The 20,726-nt window shown below is 51.1% G+C and overlaps 1 protein-coding gene across 1 annotated transcript in view; it reads left to right on the plus strand.

Annotated features, from left to right (window-relative positions):
* Positions 1–20,726, plus strand: part of TG (thyroglobulin) — a 111,000-nt gene that overhangs the window by 1,776 nt on the left and 88,498 nt on the right. The window contains exons 2-14 of the mRNA XM_078866642.1: positions 3,658–3,769; positions 4,171–4,271; positions 5,338–5,555; positions 6,692–6,840; positions 9,477–9,583; positions 11,291–11,434; positions 12,752–12,874; positions 14,084–15,018; positions 16,185–16,247; positions 17,077–17,650; positions 18,242–18,481; positions 19,899–19,922; positions 20,328–20,509. Coding sequence (XP_078722768.1) covers positions 3,658–3,769; positions 4,171–4,271; positions 5,338–5,555; positions 6,692–6,840; positions 9,477–9,583; positions 11,291–11,434; positions 12,752–12,874; positions 14,084–15,018; positions 16,185–16,247; positions 17,077–17,650; positions 18,242–18,481; positions 19,899–19,922; positions 20,328–20,509 — 2,972 coding nt within the window. The remainder of the gene's footprint in view (positions 1–3,657; positions 3,770–4,170; positions 4,272–5,337; positions 5,556–6,691; positions 6,841–9,476; positions 9,584–11,290; positions 11,435–12,751; positions 12,875–14,083; positions 15,019–16,184; positions 16,248–17,076; positions 17,651–18,241; positions 18,482–19,898; positions 19,923–20,327; positions 20,510–20,726) is intronic.

A 20,726-nucleotide genomic window follows, 5' to 3' on the forward strand; every position in this document is an offset into this window, starting at 1 on the left:
TGCAAGAGATACATTGAAGGCAGCAATAACTTAGCTAGCCAATCTTTGATGAACAGTGACTGAAAATAATCAAAATACACAGGTTAATAACCAACCAATCATATACGGTATTTCATTTAACTAGGCAATATATATATCTTGAAGTGTCTTATTTAAGCCATTTATTTGGTGATGCTGCATTGCCAGTGGTACACAAGCACATACAAACTCAACATATTCGTCAATAAAACTGCCTTGAAATCAAATATATTGGCAGCAATTTTGGCAATGGCGCTTCTTTTCCCTGTAGCTCCAATTAGCACGGTTGGCTACATACGGTGCGAGAGAAGTTCAACATAACATACATAGCAAGAAAATGTTGGCAGTATTTGATGTCGCTATTAAAAATGGATATTTACTCAAACGTCGCCATTTATGTATTATTTATTTTAAGACCACAAGGACATTGACGAATGTGTTCTTTTTTTGCTATTAACACAATGCAAACGCGATGCTTGGAGTACGCTCTGGACTCTTGAAGCAATGCTCTACGAACGGTGCGTGTGCTCGGTGCCTCGTCTTGATCCAAATCAAGAGGCCTTCACGTTCAAAACCCTTGATGCCACACTACTGCACGTTGCCAACGCTTCACACCCTCCACCAGATCCCACAGCTCGACTGCACAGTAGACATGTGACCTTTAAGATCTGTCCTACTCTTGACGCAATGCCAATGATTCGATTCATTACTCAAGTTGCATGGCTAATGGGTGGAAATTACATAATATAGCCATATGAAAAGAAAAAACATGTACCTTCGTGTCTGACAGAAGCAATTCATATTGCTATATACTTCAACACAAAGAAATTGTGCAAGGCAACATTTGTAGAATAATTTTATTGTAGACTGTTGTATTACATTTGCTACTAATAATCTGTGCCTGAACTTCTAAACGCCCCGAGTCTCTCCCCATGCAACTCAACTCCCGAACCTGCGATTAGCACGGTTGGCCACGTGCTGTGTGAAAGACCTTCGACATTGACGAGGAGGGCAGGGCTCTGCTATTACCTCACTCGTGTTGCAAGAGGAGTAAATTGTCCACTTTTAATCCTCCCCTTCTCAAGAGAAAATATAAATATTTTCATCAAGACATCACGTATTGTTTGAACCGTATACACCATTTTACGTGCTGAAAAAAATATGTTATTAAAAAGGTACATCTGCAGCCCTGCAATTGCTTGCTCATGCCACTGCTGGCAGATGGGCCTCCAATCGAAGGAGCTCTAGACGGTGTTTGGCCTTCACTTGCACACCAGTGACGTGCGGTGAGGTCAATGGCTGGGAGGCACTGGCAAGTGTCAGAGCCAGATTCACACACGGAGGGAGGCGTGGCCTCACGGAAGGGGCGTGTCCTCACTGAGGGGGGCGTGTTAGACACGTCCTTCTCAGTGAGGCAGATGTGATAGCTGCCTCCCCTGGTGCTTTTTCATTGCAGTTTCATGACGAAACCAGCGAGCCTAAATATTTTTTTATACACATACGTGAAATAAGTTACCTGGAGTATTGAAGGCGAGGACATGAAATTAAGGGGTCTACAAACATTACATTGGTGACATACTGAGATAGTAACAGGCACGCGCTTATTGCCCGCTTCCATCTAGTTCATGAGGGGTTGCGCAATCAGAGGGGAGGCTGAGCTCGTCACTGCCTCACCTCTCGTCTCTTCCTGTATTTACACCGGAGCTCCGCAAATTTGGCGATTTTGACTATAAAAATGATTGGAATCGTACAGAAATGACATTTAAAACACAGATCAGTGGAAAAATCTTAATATTTATTTTATTTGATTATTATTTTTTTTACTTTTCGTAACAGCTATTTTCATTGGAGTATGACAAATGAAGCTCTGCCTCCCCTGCCTCCCCTGACCGCACGTCCCTATTGCACACTAACCAGACGTGTTGGAAGAGGTTGAGGTACCCAAACTTTCCCCAGCCACACCACCACCTAACTGTGGTGAACCCGTTCATGCTGCTGGGTGGACCGAGACGGTGGGCAAAATTATAGAAAGTTGCTAAATGTTTCACCCGCCGTGCCGGGAGATCAAATCGAACCAGTGACCATTGGACTACAAGTCCAGTGTGCTGACCATTTCACCACGGCAGCGTCCTATTAATAGAAGACACAAAAATATAACTCTAAATGTCACACAAGCCAGACACACTGCAGCGCAGTGACGAAGCACTAACCATTGCACTTAATTGTCACTTCACCGAGCAGCGCTACAACAACGTTCACTGCGCTCCACTGCAGCTCTTAGCATTTTTTGTGTGCTTCTTTAGGGACCCACCGATGCTGGGACATTTAAAAAAAAAAGATGAATTTAAAGTGCATTGTCCTAGACGCGCTGCGGAGGGTTTAATGAACGTTGTGGATACTGACCGCCTTGCACAAGAACACATTAAATCATGGCACACCATAAATAGGTTCAATGTGCCCAGTCATTGCAGCCCTAGAGAACTCAGTGGAGTGTTTGTTTTATTAACGCATTAATGGAGATGAAAATCAGCCGCGGATACGGTCAGAGTGTCGGCCTGTTGCAAATGCTGATTCATGGTTGACACTCCACAATTAATGCGAGCCGACTGTTTTGTTTGCTGTGCGTTTGGCGATGTTTGCTTGGCATCTTCACCTGTCTGTCTGAGTGCATACAGCCATGCGTGGCCTGTCGTGGAGCGGCACTGACCGCACAGGCGGGCACACTATGATCACACCTCGTCTCCCGTGCTGGGAGATGGTGGGGCCACCGCACTCGATATAAGGGGCAGCGCGCGGCACACTCGGCAGTGCTGCGCGATGCGTACGGACGTGACTGGGGCATTAGCGGGACAGACTTGCCAGTATCGCCATGAGGACCTCACCTTTACTGCCAGCCACCACCACCATCCTCTACCTGGTCCTTTGGATTGGATCCATATCTGCACTCGGTACCCTCACCCTCTTTCTCTGTTGCTCGCACATTTTCTAACAAATTGTCTTCTCGAGGGTAGGATTGGCGCTGTTCTACTAATTATGGTCTTTGCGACTGTTCGGGCACATGTGCTCCTGCCCTTGCCGCCTCAATGCGCGGCTGTCTCTGCACTTATTCTTCTTCTTCCCTGATCTACCTCCATTCCTCCTTGTTCCATTCATTGATGTGGTTTCGGAACGTTTGGTTGCGTCATTTAGAGCCTTATAAATGAAAGTTGCTGTTGTTGCTTTGGCCAGCTGATGTGCGGTTTTGCCACGTTCCTGTTGAGCCTTCTGATCATCTTTCTGGCACGGTGCGCAGGAGCTTGTCAATGCCGCTAATCGTTTTTAAATGGCCATTATTGTGTAACTTTTGTGTCTTGATTATTTATGAGTTGTGAGCGTCTTTAGTGTTCCTACTGCGGAGGTGCTCATGGTTGCGTAGCTTCCCGATGTGTTTGGGTTGTACCTCATGTTGCTTGGCTTCATGTCCAACAAAGAAAGTTATTGTATAAGCTCGCAGCCCATGAAGTGAACCATAGGACATCATACCGAACAGCATTTGGTACAATCCGAAAACACATAGGAGGACTTTAATGTGATTTTCAGTTTCAACATTTTCGCGCAATTTTCATTTTTTTACAAAATGTGTACCGTGTGTGCGCACAGAGTACAGCGACTCGAAGACAAGCCGTGCCTCGTCCTGTGAGCTGCTGCGGCAGCAGGCGATGGAGGACGGCCGCTCTCACGTTCCCCAGTGCAGCCCCCACGGCGCCTTCAGGTGCGCCGTGACGCAGCCGGACCACACACGCACCGTCGAGGGCTGAGAGTGAAGCCATGTGGTCTGGGTTTTTAGACGATTAAATGTCCCGTCGTATATAAAGCCAGGCCTAATATCAGCTGGGCCTGTCCAGATCGGTGGAATAGATTGACACGAGCAGGGATAAGTAAGAGAATGGGTGGACGGGAGTGGAGTGAGATGAGAGGGGAGAGGTAGGAGAGTTCGTGGAGGGGAGTGGAGTGAGATGAGAGAGGAGAGGGACAGCACGTGTAAGTCCATGAAAGTTCTTGCCGACGGTGCGGTCAATATCGAAACAGGTCTTGAATGTGTTATCGGTGTTGTTTTTCTCTTGCGAACTTTACTTCCTGCAACTCTGTTGTCTCCGCTGAGTCTCCTTGCAGGCCGCTGCAGTGCGATGCGGCAGGAGACCCGTGTTGGTGTGTGGACGCCGCCGGGGAGGAGCTGCCCGGCACCAGGAGAGCGGAGGGCCAACCTCCCTCATGTCAGTGCCAGTCTCCAAACACGAAGGCCCAAGCGTTCACATTGAGACTCACATCATGCAGGCTCGCCGGGACAGCTCCATCGACAATGTGTCGTGTGATTTGTCTTGATGCGTGGCATTACATTTTTAGCAACAGTGATTAAAGCGATCTAAGTAAGTTTGATTCCCGCTGGCAATGTAGTTAGTACGTCGTGCTATGAGCCCGGCTACCCAAGCCCAATGCATGGCTAATGTCAGTGGCGAGCGACATCTCAACCGACCATTCCCTCCCCCTACCTTCGCCAACCCACACTGACCAGCGTGGTGAAGTATAGTGGAATAATCCCTGTGACCGGCATGGCATGGGGAGGACTTCATCCAGCAGTAGCGTTACAAAGATCAATAAGCTAAGCGATAACCAATAAGCCACCTCCGCTATATATCAAAGATTCCGTATGTCACATGTGGGCTTTTACTATATTAGGAGATTGCTGCCATGGCATAATAGCACACTGCACTTGCAATGCAGAGCTCACCGGTTCGATATTCTGGCACGGCATTTGAAACAACGGGGCAAGTTTCATAACCCCCCCCCCCCCATGCCTCTGTCCACCCAGCAGTAGCGTGTGGTGGGGTAAAGTGTGGGTACCCCAACCTCTTAAAAACGTCTCGCCAGAGTGAACGAGTGGGCCACAAATATCCTGAAGAGGGGCGCTATGGAGCTCCCTCTAGCTCAGGATAGTACTGCAAACACAACTGATAGTACAATCACAAAAATGCCGGAGCTGCTTTACAATTAACTATAGCTACTTTGTATGTATATGAATAGCCAACCATGCTATTAACAACAGTGATAGACGGACTCTCCAGAGCTCCCTCTAGTAGAGGCCTTTCTGCCAGTGGTGGCGTGAGCTAGACATTGAATCAGAATCAGAATATGTATTCATACTAGAAGAATCCGATGAGCCATGAAGCTCTATGTCACAGATGTCCAGTCGCAGAGCTGCACCTTTATCTCTGTTACTTCGTCTGGCTGGACTGGGTTCAAGCACGGCACGCCGACGGCCCCTCCGCGTGTGCCGGGCAGGTCTGTCGTTCTGCCAGCTACATCGGCAGAGGGTGCTCCTGAGCGGGTACCTCAACGGCACCCGCGCTCTCCACCTGCCGCAGTGCGCCCAGGACGGCCGCTACCGTCCGGCGCAGGTTGACTCCTCGGGCCAGGGCTGGTGCGTGGACGCCGACGGCATGGAGGTCTACGGCACCCGGCAGCTCGGCGCGCCTCTCAGCTGTGAGGACGAATCAGTTGTGACCGTTGCCGACATGCGGTGGCGAGTTGTTATCTCCTTCGCCTGTGTATGCACGAGATCATGGGTTCGATCCCGACCCTGACGCCTGTATATTTGGAGTTTGCGTGTCTCTCTCCTCGTGGTCCTGTGGATTTTTCTCCGGGTCTTCTGATTTTTCCCTCCACAAGTAGAAATATGAGTTTAGAGTATTTGGCTGCTATAAGTTTCCACTCAATAGGCCACTTCGTTGAGCTATCATTTTTGGCCAGGTCGCTTCTGAGAAAGGGGCTTTATAGATTGACCTTGTAAAACAAAAACAAATGGTAGCTCAGATTCTATCCACGAATTTACTCCACTTTTCCGTGGCAATTTTTTTTGTTCATGAGTAACCTGGAGATAATAGGATGCATTTGCCGTGTGCCTCCTCTTTATCCATGAACATGCCATAAGAAGCCATTCTGCAATACAAGTTGGGGAAAAACCGCAGATGATCGTAGATAATAGGAAGAGCAAGGGTGTGGATAATTAATAGGAGTTTATGTTGGCCCTGTAGCCCGCGGGGATGACATGCCTCGCCAATACGTCGGCATCTCTCGTGGTTCTCCAATATAGAAATCCACCTATCACCTGCGCACGTGCTGTATTCTCCGCTCCATCTCCTTGGTGGACGTCCACTGCCAACTCACTCCATTCCTGATCTGACACTCCATCATTATTCTTCACCATCGGCCATCATCTCGCGACATCAACTCCCTAAATTACTGTTCTTAACAGTTTGAACGATGTTGTTGACCTATGTATGTCCTCTAATCTACGTTCCTTTTTTTTTGTCTCGGTGCAATTCCAAGCATGACTTTGCCCACGCTCTTTTGCGTGCAAATTTCAAGTGTTTGTTCTATTTTATAAATGACCATAGTTTTGAGCCACACGTGTCATAGCAGGTAACAAATTATCATTAATATAATGAAATACTTCTAAGCACAAATCAACGTTGGAAAGCATTTCAGAACGACGCATGCACACGCGTGGTTTCCGTCTCGGCGAGTCACCGCACGGATGTCCCTGTGCGTTGTGCTGCCTCTGTGCCACGTCTCCTCCTCCCTTCCCCCTCTCCCCGCCCGTGTCCACGGGGCGCAAGGCCCCTCCCCATGTCAGGTGAGCGTCCGTCGCGCCGTGCGGGCATCAACACCGGGCAGCCCCCCTCCTCAGTGCGACCGCGACGAGCAGCGTATCCTGGCCACCCAGTGCCAGCTCATCGGAACCGCTGGCCGCTCCACGCTCAGCCTCCTTGACGCCTTCAGCATGTAAGAGCCGCGGGGGGAGGGGTGGGGGTGGCAGGGTTTCCCCCTGTCCTGGTTTTCCCACAAATTCAAAACATTCGTCAATAACGCCGCACTAAAGGTTCGTCGTGCATCACGTCGGTCAGTAACAACTCGAGCACAGGGTTTCCGCGTCATCTACGTGCGTCTCTGCCCATTCATTTGGACGTGATGTCAGGGGCACAGGTCTGGTACCGCAGTGGAAAAATAACCCAACGCCGAGACAGCCTGGCGTGGCTCGGATATGCCAATGGAAAATGAGCAATTGCTCTAATAGTAATGCATCCCCAAAAGCTGCCTTTTTAAATGATCACAGTACGGGGGGAGGGGGGATGATTTTAGATGTTAATGAGCTACTTTTTGTAAATGGTGGCATGTACCCATTATTAGCGGGGGTTGATGGGTTTGTCCGCGTGGAAGTTTTTGCCCGGCTTGTTGTGAGACGCTAACGAGACAGACTATTCACAAAAGAGCCATGGCACTTGTGGATTTTTTTTAAAATAAGCCTCCTGCGGTGCGCAAATATTAAATGGGCACGCGCTGCCTTCCCACCGTTTCCCGCGCGTTAAAACAATGTGCAGTGGGAGAGCAAGGGGTTATTTAAACGTGAGAGGCGCTGAAATATCACGGCTCCCCCAGACACGGTGCAAATTGCGTATCTCTTGCGATCTGCACAGCAGAGACACATCAGCCGTAAATTTCACGTTACAATCGTCACACGTTTTTTTATTCCCCACAGAGTTTAATTAAGTAATGCCATACCTTCGAAGCGCATCATTTTTCCGTGAGTGTGCGTGTCTGCATGTGTGCGCACGTGTCCACGGCTCTCACAGTCGGCACACACGCGGAGGGTGACACTTGGCCAATCTCCTAGCCAACTGGGCACCTCACAGCCCCATACCTTCAGCACGCGGTGAGCGCTGGCTATCGCGTGTCCAAGCTAACCACGCTCAACTCCGCTTAGCTTCCAAAGTCCAACGAGCTCAGATACACTCAGGGGTTATCTTTTTATTCCCCCTCGCTATTAAAATAAAGTTATTAAAATTTTGCTTAAACATTTGACGCCGTTCCGGCACAAATCTGCCACTCAAAAGGCCCTCATCACATTTACACTCGTAAATATAAAAGTAGATGATTTAGATTATTGGAAATAGATTATTATGATATTATTTATTACCCTAGCTATTGCTAAAATTACTCGTGCAAGACAAGTAGTTGACCAACTTACATCTAATTAAAATTATCCAGATAAAATGTCAACGTAAAAAAAAATTACACTTGTGATAAATTCACACAGTGCGTAAATTGTGCGAAAATAATTTGTACTCGCCGTGTAGAAGATGACGCCGTACATTACAGCCACGATTGTTGAATCGAGGCTTGGGCCAGGATTCACGATGGCGCTGATCCCAGGGGGAGTCCGCGTTGCACTTGGTTAGTGACGCGCGCTGCAGAGCAAGCCCGTTGCTTTTCATTTTGAAATTTAAATGAGATCGCTCCTTCCGCCTCGGTGACATTTTCCTTTCACACTTAAGAGGTGCGGTGGCAGTGTTTTTAATTAATTGGTAACCCATGTGTAATAATGGGAAATAAAACATGTATTTTGTCTGTCAGTGTGCGAGTAGCCAGTGCTTTGTTTCAGCCGGAATATCGTCCACCGATTATCTCGCATCTCATTTTTATGAACCTTGTTTTAGAGGATAACGGGAAAATCTGGTACAAAAATATAGAAATATTTTGTATAGACACACCTTGTACTCTCGTGGTAGTGTCTTACGCTGATCATCACAATGCCAACAAGCCAGCCTACCGAGCAGCATTCTGTAAAATCTTGAGTTAGAAATTAAGCGCTGCGTATATGCTATCGCTATGTAAACCTGGGGAAATCGGTGCTGTGTGTGAATGGAGAGCAAACAGCAAGACACAAAGAGAGAGATGTCAGGAGCAATACTGACGAGTATCAGATGTCGCAAGGGCAGCATGAGAGAGGGTGGCATTACACCGCAGAGAACTCAGCGGCATTGCATGGGCTGGCCGCTATTTACTAACAATGTACAGCCCTTTGTCGATGCACTGCTGGATGGAGGCCTCCCGACACAGTGTCGATCGTGATGGCTGCATGACCACACTTCACCACGCTGGTTAATGGCTCAATACGGGTTGGGGAGGTGGGCGGTCCAGGACGCGTTCCGATGTCTCTCGCCACTGATGCTAGCCGTGGCCAGGACTCTAACTCAGGTGGCCGGGTTCATAGCGCAATGCGCTAACCATTGCACTGCTGCTTCACTCCAGTTCATTATCTTTTACGTCATAAAAATAAAAGTGTATTAAATAGAGGCTCTAAATGCAAGTGATAAATACACGTAAGTGTTTACGTATGCATGTTGGACTCCTTTCGCACCGGACGTAGCCAACCATGCTAATGGGAGGTGTGGGGCTTTTTAATGGGTGACTCGCTTTGTCCAGCAACAACCCCTTTTAAACGGCGGCAGCTAATCGAGGGAGGCAGTGGCCTCTTCGCCCCGCCATAGCCTGAGTTGTGGCCCCTGCCTCGAGGTCGTCGTGCGGACGTTCCTCCGGCACTCCGAGGCCACCCGCTGTTGCTCACCTCCCATCCGCAGGCACCCCGAGGCGTTCCGGTCGCTGGCGGAGTTCCGCGCGCGGTTGCCCGGCGTGCACGCCTACTGCTACTGCGCCGACCCTCAGGGACGTGAGCTGCCGGAAACAGGTGACCGCGGCGTTCGTGTGTTTACTTCTCCGATTCGTTTTCGGGTCGTGCCGAGCATTGTTCGGCACGATGTCCGACGTTTTACTCCACGTGCCGTGAAAACTTCTTCATGGACTGAGTCGGCTTCCCCTGAGCATCGTTCTCTCTCGAACATCTCCCCGTTATGTTCGTGGCGTATTTCTCAAGACATCGTTCAAATCATTCAGTAGTGGGTTCGGTATTGGGCAAGACACGGCACGAGAAGGGATGAAGGCCGATGGGAGTTTCTTCACGTCCTGGAGAAGCTCCCAGCATACGGAGCGAAACGTCGGACATCGTGCCAAAAAACGCACGGCACGACCCGAAAACACATCGGAGAGCGATGCAACACGACGGCAAAAACCTGTGCAGGAGAACTTTCATGTTCGCCAAGCTTTAGCGTGGATTAGAGCTTTGAACCAAGGGATTACGCTCCCCAGCATTTGCGGTACTTTATAGTTTGAACCACTCTCATCTCCTCGATATTGTGTGTAAAGCACAACGTGTTAACAAAACGAGCCCACACCATCTGCCGGCTAGGGGGCGTTACACGGGGCAAGCAGAATCTAACAGCGGAATGTACAACAAAAAATACAGTCACCACCAACATACTCCCGTGTAGCCAGAGTGGGGAGTCGCGGCCGAATAGTTAGGGCACTGCTCTACAAATCCAGCGACATTGAGTTCGATTCCCGGCCACGGTTGAGATCAGTGGCGAGGGATGTGTGAATTGGATCTGCCCTCCCTCCCACTTCACCAACCTGCACTGACCAGGGTGGTGAAGTATGCTCACACAACCCCTCATGTCTGATGCCGTTTGGGGAGGTCTTATTCCAGCAGTCGATTGACAAAGGCTGTATAAAAAAAAAGCATTATTATTTTCATTATATGTTAGCTAGAATGCTTGCATATAACAATGGTACATCACACAAAGCAAAAACAATACAACGTAAATGCTAACATTGCACGCCTTGCGTGATGTTCCGTTGCGTAACTCTCTCCTCGCGTTACGCACCGCGTGGTCACCCGAACTCATCCCTCTCCTTCGCTGCTGTCCCCTCTTTCATAATCCCCAACCACGCCGGCGCTCTTCGTGACCTTTAATTTCCTCGCCAATTAATCCCGAGGGTGGAAGCAATTTGATATTCAGCAAATCAAGGCAATCACTGATTTGTTCATTGCGTTAATCATCACACGCATCACGTGCACACCTGCCACCTGACTCTGCAGTCGACTCGCAGTCCCATGTGATACGTTAGCTCCCTGGGAGCAACATTTATTTTGTAGTCGTCCTTCGCCAATCCACTGCTGGATGAAGGCCAGCCGTTTGCCGCTCGTTGCAGAGGTTCGTGGTTCGAATCTGGCGGGCGGCCCTGGTTATTATTGTGTATTAACCATAGAATGCGCGGTATCTGCGTCACAGTGGACATAAAAGATTGCCTGACGCCAATCGAGTGAGCCATAGTGTGCCTGTCTCGTGGTTCGAATTTATTAATTTCTAAAAATAACCTGCAAATGACTAAATTGAGATTACAGATAGCAGTCATCGGGCCCCGACTGGCAGACTAATGCCCGTCTGCAGGACAGGTTGCCGGGTCACATTGTGAATATGTAAACAAACACCCCATTAATATTAATAAATTCGGTAAAAAAAAAGTAAATTTACGTGCATATCGGTATCGCCTCCAGGCATGGAGCTGCTTCCTCTAGGCGAGGAGGACGACGCCGCGGCACTCACGGCGCTCGCTCCCTCGGCGCAGGAGGCCCCCGTCTTCCGCTTGCTACGCCGGCGATTCCTGGCCCTGCGGCTGCTTCTCTCTGGATCCTTCAGATGTGAGTCGGAGGCCTGCGGTTGCCACCATCTGTGTTTGCGTGGCAGCAATCGATTTGTGTTGTATTGTGTTGACCTTCACTACAACATTCTGCACATTAGGTTTGATAGCCCTCGGCTGACTGAGAAACGTGTCTGGGTTGTGTCTGTGGAAATGGTGGCAGGATCCCAGGTGCCGCCCGTGCAAATGTACACAATTTTGCTCTCCTCGAATGTTTATACCTGCAGGGTAAATAAAGTGTTCCCACCAATGAGCCATGTGTTCCAACCCCACGTAGGGTGAGGGTTAGGGCAAGTGACATTGGTTCGGAGAATGGAAAAAAGGTGAAGGCAAAAGTTGGAACCAAACTCATCGTGAAGGTTCAGCCCCGCAGTTGCTTGCTCACTCCCATGCTGGTGGCAGCGCCTCCACGAGAGACTGCTGCAGAGAGCCCCTCTAGAGAGGAGCTTTGACCCACTCCTTCACGCTGACCGGATGCCACTTTACCCCACCAAACGCTACCTGCCGATGGGCGATCTGTGTTGCATCCATTCTTACTGCTGGGTCGACAGAGGCGTTGCTGGGGTAGGCAGTTAAGGAACTTTCACCGTTCTGTAAGCGGTGTCAATCGCCTTGAGTGAAAGTGCTCTATAAATATAAATTAGATTAGATTTCAACTACCATGCCGGAATAGGTACGTACGGTACGGAAGAAGTTCAACATACGATTGGTGACCTCTGGATTGCAAGTCCAGTGCGCCGCTAACCGTTACACCACGTGAGCATCCAGCATTTAAACAATTCTAATCATATTCTTAGGTTTTTTTTCGGTAAAGTCACGTAGGTAAAAAATAAAAATTCATAAAAGTAAAATAAAATAAAAATCACGACGTTTCGGAGGCAACACAAGCTTCCGTCTTCAGGTGGAACCGTCACAGCCACGACAGCTGTATCAAGTAAATGAGAGATTACAAGAGCTACCATTCCGTATATATAATGGTTGAAGAGGGGAAGGGCCAAGTACGGCACACTTTTTATTAATATTGTGTTGCCTCCGAAACGTCGTGATTTTTATTTTATTTTACTTTTATTCATTTTTATTTTTTACCTACGTGACTTTACCGAAAAAAAACCTAAGAATATGAATCCTTGCAGTCACGAAAGCTTCAAATCTAGAATTCTAATCATAAATGACAATTTGATATCGAGAAGCCGTTTTGGGTGCGCGTTTTTTGCATGCGTATTTTTTATATTATTTCTCATCGCCCTCTGTAACGAACGAGCCGTGAAGGCGCAGAGTCGATGCTCTCTGTCTCTCGCGCCCTCGGCTCCCATTCCAGGCCCCACCGTGTGCGAGGTGGAACGCTCGCTGGCGGACCGACTTGGCGGACGTGGGTTCGCGCCCGTGTGCTCCCAGGACGGAAGCTACGTTCCCACGCAGTGCCACGGGCCCACGTGCTGGTGTGTGGACACTCGAGGGGACGAGGTTTTCGGCAGCAGGGTCCGAGACAGCGTCCCCAATTGCGGTACGGCTTCTCACGTGCTTCGCCGAACGCAGCCGGCACGTGCCAGTGCCCCGGCGTTTCCGCGTACCGTCACACCTCGTCGCAACTCCGATTAACACGGTTGGCTACGTACAGTGCGAAATAAGTTCAACATACTTACACACAAACCACCAACTTGTACACAAATTTGTTGTTGCTTTCTATCAGATGATAACAAATATTTCTATAGGTCTCCTGAAGAAGTATTCCTTCTACCTCTAAATTAAGAGCTGTATCAACTAAAAATTGGTCAGGAGCGGAGGACGTCACATCCACGACTCCCCCACACGCTGCACTGGTGGTGCGGCTGTTACACCCCTAGAGGCCCTCCTAGCATCATCCAATCAAGATCAAGACAGTATCGGAAGATTGTGAATTTATGGGTAACCTAGGACACAAATTCCGCATAATTTGAGTTAAATTGCACGAGATGTATTTTGTTTACTAAGATAATTCTATTGATCTTCAACTTTTTGTGATATTTTTTTCATTGATATGCTATCAAAATTACTGTTCCTATAATGGAGTAATGGTTGGCATATTGGACACCCAGAGGGCACCGGTTTGATCTCCCAGCAAGAGTCTAAACAATGATGCAAACGTCCTAAATCCCTACCTGGCCTCTGTCCACCAAGCAGTATAAACCGATACATCACGGTTAGTCGATCAACAGGTCACGTGTGGTGGGATTGTGGGGAGTCTCACCTCTTCCAACACACCTGGCCAGTGTGGAAGAGTAGGCCAACATATTCTCTAGAGGGGCTCTTTCGTGGAGGTCGTTCCGTTAGCATTGGCGTGAGCTGCACATTTGCAGAGCTACAGAGCTGCACAATTGAACTTATGCAATCACCAACGCGTCTGTTACTTGTAAGATCACTAATTGTTATTATTATACTGCAGGTTCATCTTCGAGTCCATGCCAACTGGAAAGGCAGCGCGCCCTCTCCCATCTCTTCCTTGGCCCTTCCGCACCGTTCACGGACGACCTCATCTCTGCCCTCCCGCGTGATGGCAGTGCCTCCTTCGCCGAGTCGCCATCTCAGGAGAAGCAGCACGAACTGTGGCTCCACTGGAGAGCCCTGAGGGAGCAGCTGCTTGACGGTGGACTCGGCGAAATTCTCTCGCAAGCCTCTCGCCTCTTCCCGGCGAGCGGCCAGGGCAGCCGCCTCCTCGGTGATCTCATGGGGGGGATCTTCCCCACACAGGAATTGGCCCTCACCGCAGCTGGTGCCAACGTCCAGCCGGGTCGCATTGCAGAGATGCTCTTCGGTGGCGGGTTTCTGAAGAACCTCAAGTTCTTCAATTTCACCGGCGCCGTTGGTGGCCGCGGCACGTTTAACTTCAGCAAGGTGTTTGGTCAGGTGGGGCTGACCGGCATGTACGACGGCGCAAACTTTGAGGAGCTCGCCCGGCTCTTTGCCCCCGGCGAGGACTCGTACCTCACCCGAGGCTCCTCCAACTTCTCGCGAGAATCCTTCAACTTTGACCAGTCGATCGACGACCCCTTCGCGCGTGCAACAAACCTGGAGCGGAACAGAAACGTCCTCGGATTTGTCGTCACGCTCCTCGAAGACCCACGTTTCTACGGCCTCGTCAGGGACATCGCCCCTCTCATCGGGCTCAGCGGCGGGGACGTGGGGATGAACGCGCTGACCTTCCTGCGCGTGGCGGAGGAAGACCGACAGACGCAGAACGCCGCGGACGCCGACGACGGCCCGCGGGCGTCGCGCCCGTTCGTGGCGCGCTGCGGCGAGGACGGCGGCGCCTACGAGCCGGTGCAGTGCCGCGGCGCGGCCTGCTGGTGCGTCGACGCGCACGGGAGGGAGGTCGCGGGAACCCGCGCGGTCGGCGGCGTGCCGCCACGGTGCCCGAGCGCGTGCGAGGGAGAGCGCGCGCGAGCGCTGCTGGCGCGGAGGGGCCGCCCGGTGGGGACGCCGCTGTTCGTGCCGGAGTGCGACGGCGCGGGAGACTACCGGCCCGTGCAGTGCTCCGGCGACCGCTGCTTCTGCGTGGGCGCTGGCGGAGCGGAGGTCCCCGGGACCTGGAGGCCGCTCGGCGACCCCGTGACGTGTGAGTCGTGCGCACGACGACGTCCCGCTCAGCGTCAAGTCCGAGCTACAGAGGAAAACGCGTTAAATAATCGGGGGCGTTTCGGCCAATGTCTCGTTGTCAAAGCAGATCTCTCTGAGTCCAGCGCTCTCTGTTATGTGGAGGAGCTCTTTCTGAACACGTCACCTTTTATATAATGCTCCCTCTTTAGGGCGTCGTCACTGACGAACGTGTCCACCTTTGTCGCTCGCTCCTGTCCACCATCTCCAGCGTGGCATCACATGCACGTTTTGCCTAATCGAGAAAGTGGGAGCTCTTTTAAAATGCAGTGAAAGGTTATAATTTCATGAGATAAAAATCAGGAACGTGTAGCCACACACATATGCTGTGCGTGCCGTGCCGTTAGTGAGCAGACTGTCAAGTGACATTCAGGAGCACTCTGTTGACACGAATGTGCCGCTATGACCACACGCTGCCATACGTTGCTTGTGGTTGGCGTAACTGCAGTCAGCCTGAGAGAGTCGACTTGAAGTCTTTTCTTCTCTCTCATGAGTGACGCTTCAAACTTGTGGTGGACAGGCCAGGATGCAGGGCCTAGACGTGTGGCTCCTACAAACGCGAGAGCCACTCTTGGTTGTTGTTGTTCTGTATATTTCTTTCAAATCTCCAGTGTGCATTTCGGCAAACAGAAATTTAAGAGTGTTAACGAAGCACGCTTTTAATTCAAAGAGCATGCCGTCTGGCAGAATATATACGGTGCTATTTTCTAACGTGAAAACAAATGTCCCTGCTGACATAGAAACGCTCATTGGGTTTTTAATTCCGGTGCTAGCCCCAAGTAGTCGCTGAAGGACGTGGCATCGATCCCGACCCTGACACCTGCTGAATATTTGGAATTTGCGTGTCTCTCTCCCCGTGGTCGCGTGGATTTTTCTCCAGGTCCACAGGTTTTTCCCTCCACATTTCGAATCAACATCACGCGTTTAGAGTATTTGGCTGCTATAGATGTCCACGTGATAAGCCACTTCGTTGAGCTATCATTTGTGGTCTGGTCGCTTCTGAAAAAGTAACGATAATAGCTCAGTGGGCCTTACCTGGTAAAATAAAAAGGTAGTTAAATAGTAAAACATTTTAATGACCGCGCGACGCCTGCGAGGAGCCGACCGTCGTGCGGCGTTAGTCTCGCACGTCGCCCCTCGCCGTCCACCACCGCGGCTCCGAGTTGGAAGAGATGATTTATGGCGTGAGCGCAAGACGCCAAATCTATGGAGCAGCTGCGCAGAGGACGCCCGGGCCTCTTCAAACCTTGTAAACGCAACCCCCAGCAGCACGGGCAGGCAGAGAGGATGCCACAGCCGCAGCTGCTGCTGCTACGGCTGTGGGCGGAATGTGTCCCATCAGCGATTCAATTGAAAACCCAGGCTTTGTTTTTTTTTGCAATTACTTGGAAATGTGAAATATTGAATCCGGTGAACTTCGTGTGGGAATACAAATATTCAAATACTTATTTATCATCTAACACAGCATAGAATACTCTGAATTGGGCCACACAAGACAACGCATTCACACACGTGGTTCTCTCCTCTACCGGGATGGTGAGGCACTCCTCTTTCCGTGGTGTGCGCTGGTTTGTTTTCACCTCAGAGGGGTGGCAACCCAAGATGCAGTGCTCGAGCCAGAAAGAATGAGGACAAACGACAACAACCCGGCCAGGTGGCTCAGCCCTAGAGCCAGCGCCTTGTAATCCCAAGGATGCAAGTTCACATCTTCGTTGGGAGTTGACCTAGCCCATCATCCCTCCGGGGTCGATAAAATTATTACTATGTGGGGAAGTTAGCGGTGGTTGTCCTTTGAACCGACCTGATGGCCCTCGCCATGGCAATGTGTAATTCCCACCATTGCCACAGGGCTGCAAAGAGGAGCACCGCAGCAATGCTCATTTGAGCAGCCAATCGCTTTAGAGTGAACGATCACGTAAACATTTGAATGACGACGAGACGGTCACGGTGATTGTCTCTGTCCCTCCCTTGTACCCCTTGCCACGCTCTTTCTCAGGCCCCACCCCTTGCCAGGTGGCCGCTGCCGGCGAGCTTCTGCAGCAGCTCCGTCACCTGGGCCCGGTGCTGCGTGGCGACGCGCCGAGCTCACCGCCGCCCATCTACGTCCCGCGGTGCGACGCGCGAGGCGGGTGGCGTCCGGTGCAGTGCGACGGCGCCGGCCAGCAGATCCGGGAGTTCGTCGATGCGTGGACGAAGGACGAGGGGGACGCTTCCAAAGCCACGCTCTCCGACCTCAGGGCGCTCCTCGCGCGAGCTCGCGGCGCCGGCGGCGATGGACTGCGAAGCTTCCTGAGCTTTCTCTACGACTCCGGCCGTCAGGAATTGTTCCCCGAACTGTCGCTTTACCCGTCGTTGCAGGGTCCGATCGAGGTCTTAAACTTATCCGGCTCTTCCAGCCGGTTTCTGCGAAGCCCCGAGGTGGTCTGGAAGATCCTCACCGAGAACGCGTCCTTCGTGTATACCGGCGATTACGCCGAGTTCAGTGGCGGCTACGGTGACTTCGAGTCGCGGCTGTGCTGGTGCGTGGACGCCGCGGGCCACGAAATCGACGGTACCCGCACCGCCTCGCCAGGCCAGCTGCCAAAATGTAAGACACTGAACGTCACCTTTGGAAGTGTACCGTTGGGGCAGTGCTAATGTCAGATGTACACGTCAGACACGTACGTTAAAGACGTGGGTAATCGTTTGTACATTCACGAGGGTGGCTTTTATCTTGGGCCTAGTGTAATGCAGACTGTAATTCAGACGTAAATAATGTGGCACCTGGATGATTTAGCCATTTCTAGTATGGAGGTTACCTAATTTGTGGAACTGCTCATTAAGAAACGCACACACACACACAGTGTATCAATTCAATCCTCTTCACACTAAAATTACCGGTCGACATGTTGATATTGCAATAAGCCTGTAAAATATACTTTCACTTTGAGATGCGTTTCGTGATCACACTTGATAGGACTCCACTACTTACCCGTTAAAGAAGTTGGCCAAACATTCCAATAGAGGACCGCAGAGCTTGGGCAATTGTTGCCTATGGCTGCCGTTCCCCCTGCCTCCAGTTTCCCGCGCCTCCGTGAGAAATGTACGCACGGAAATAGAATGTCACCGCGTGTTTTGAGGCACGGTTCGCGTTCCGGTGACGCTATACGGACCGTAACATGCCGATTCGCGCGCTCAGGTCCCGGCGCTTGCCACTTGGCGGCCGCGGACGTGAGCCGCTACCTGCAGCAGGCGGACCTGCTCATCGGCAGCGCCGGAGCCTCGTCGGCGGGCGAGGGCGTCGCGTTTGGCCGGGGCCTCGCGTTCACGGAGGACGAGCTGCTGGGCTCGCCTCTCGGCCTCGGGGACGTGAAGGGGGAGGTGGCGGCCATCCTCGCCGGCGGCACGGGCTACGCCGTCCGACTGGCGGCGCAGGCCGGTGAGGCGCGCGCACTCGTAGGCCGGCCACTCGGGACGTGTGGTTGGTGGTGACTCTTTTTCGTCGCGGTTTTTTTCCTTCCCGATTTTGGCAGGGTCGGCATCACGAGACGAATCGCTCGAGAGCCTTCACGACGTAGCTGAACCCCTACGTGTTGGAGGATGACCCAACGGAAGCAGATATCAGAGAACCACCTCTTGACGTGACCTCTGGCTCACACGAGTCCAGCACTCTCACACTTGCTGTGCATATAAGAGTAACGTTCATCCCAGATGGAATTTAGCCCAAATTAAATACAGAACCCAACTTACCATGATGGAGTGAGACCAGCGATCCACTACACTTGAGGATCAGGTTTATTCACAGGTGGCTGAAACCCAGATTCAAACCGAGGACCTCAGCAGTACCAGCTCAGTACTCTGACCTCTGAACTCTCAGCCGCCCAGCCACTTCCTACTTCTTTTAATCACAAGTGTTGAGCACAGGCCCTTATCGGCCATCAACAAACTGCACTATTAAAGGTGTCATGAATTCAATTTAATACATTCCTTGTATTGAGCAAGGTTATGAAGAGATAATTCCTCAGTGGAGCAGCGACCCACAGTGTCATGGTTGAAGGCAGTATGGGTGAGACAAAACAGTGAGTCTGGTAGTCCGAGTGATCAACATCGGTGAAGGAATGAAAGAGATCATGGGAACAGTAGCCATAAGGAGGCGACTGACCGCCGGTGAGCGAGCAACTGGAGTGAATCATCGACTCCCGCATCATCAATCAACATGATCGCTTTCCAAGAAGTGGCCAGAGGTTGAGTGAGCCGTGTCAACTTTCAGATCAGCAAAGTGAGGTTCTGCAGCAAGTCGGTTTCTCACCAATGTACATTCACAGCTAGAACGCAATCCACTCTTATGCGTGGGGTTTTCTACACGCACCACAGTTTCTTCCCAAACACTCACAGTCACATGCGGGACCATGTACAGCTGTGACTGTGCCAAACCGCCACATGTGACTGCCCGGCGAAATACTTTACACATGGGATTTTATCTCTTGGCGATTGAATTGTTTGCATTATCCAGCATCTTTGGACAATAATTATTTAACAAACTTGGTAATATTTATTGTGCAATAGTATTATGGTAAGGCACATCTGCTCTAAATTCAATCTAACAATTGTTTGGGATGCGGGGTTGGTCGGCGGAAATGCCGAAGCAATGTGTTTGGAGAGCCGGGCTGAGTAACCGTGACGGAGTGACGTGACGTGCAGCGGCAAGGCAATTCACGTCGGCACCACAACAACAACGCGTGAGCACTCGCAACATCAATCCGCCAGGTGATGGGCACCCCTGCCAGGGCGCTGGCAGTAAGTTTAGGGCTCGCCTGCCACATGTCCCGTGACACGATGGTTTGTGCGTGGTGCAGACCCGCAGCGATGCGGGACCCTCGGTGGGGCGTGTGGGAACGCGCAAAATTGGGCCGCTGTTCAGAAGCACTCGCCAGCGAGTTCAGTGTTTCGCCGTGTTCATTTCGCGTTCCCTTCCATTCCGCTAAAGCAGCACCCATGAGGAAACGTGCTTCCTGAAACGTGTATCTTCACGATCCGGCCAGATCAATAAAACGAGTAGCACATTGTAGATGGAGTCACCCCCACCGTACGATGACTGTGGAAATTACACCACTGGCTCAGGGTCGTAAATGGGAGAAAAAAAGTTTCCCGTCAATGCTTCCCGTCCTAATGTTTCCAGAAAATTTGTGAAGAAACAGGTCAAAGTCATCGTGAGAATTCACGCGTGGCAATTACCGTGTTAGATGAACACGCGTGACGCTCGCGCGTTTCCGTGCGCTCCGCAGCAATGCATTTCCACTGGCGACGGCGCTTCTTCGGACTGGGCACCATCGGGGAGGGCGTCTTCAACGGCTTCGACCCGTACATGCCGCAGTGCACCGAGCCGGGCGCCTGGGAGCCGGCGCAGTGCGACAAGAGCTCCGGTACGCTCGGCGCCGGGAACGCGCGACAGGGGAAACTCATCGCTGTACCGCGCTTGTACGGTCCCACGTCTGTGCTGCCCCACCTTCGCCAAACCCGCACCGACCACCGTGGTGAAGTATGGTCAAACAATACCGCCGCCGCCTCAAATCGGCAGGCCGTGGGGAGGCCGTCGTCCACCTCCGATTAGCACGGTTGGCTACGTACGGCGCAAAAGAAGTTCAACATACATCCAGCAGTGGATTGACAAATGATTCGTACGC

Source organism: Lampetra fluviatilis, chromosome 2, assembly GCF_964198595.1.
Source record: "Lampetra fluviatilis chromosome 2, kcLamFluv1.1, whole genome shotgun sequence".
In the NCBI taxonomy this organism is placed as follows: Eukaryota; Metazoa; Chordata; class Hyperoartia; order Petromyzontiformes; family Petromyzontidae; genus Lampetra; species Lampetra fluviatilis.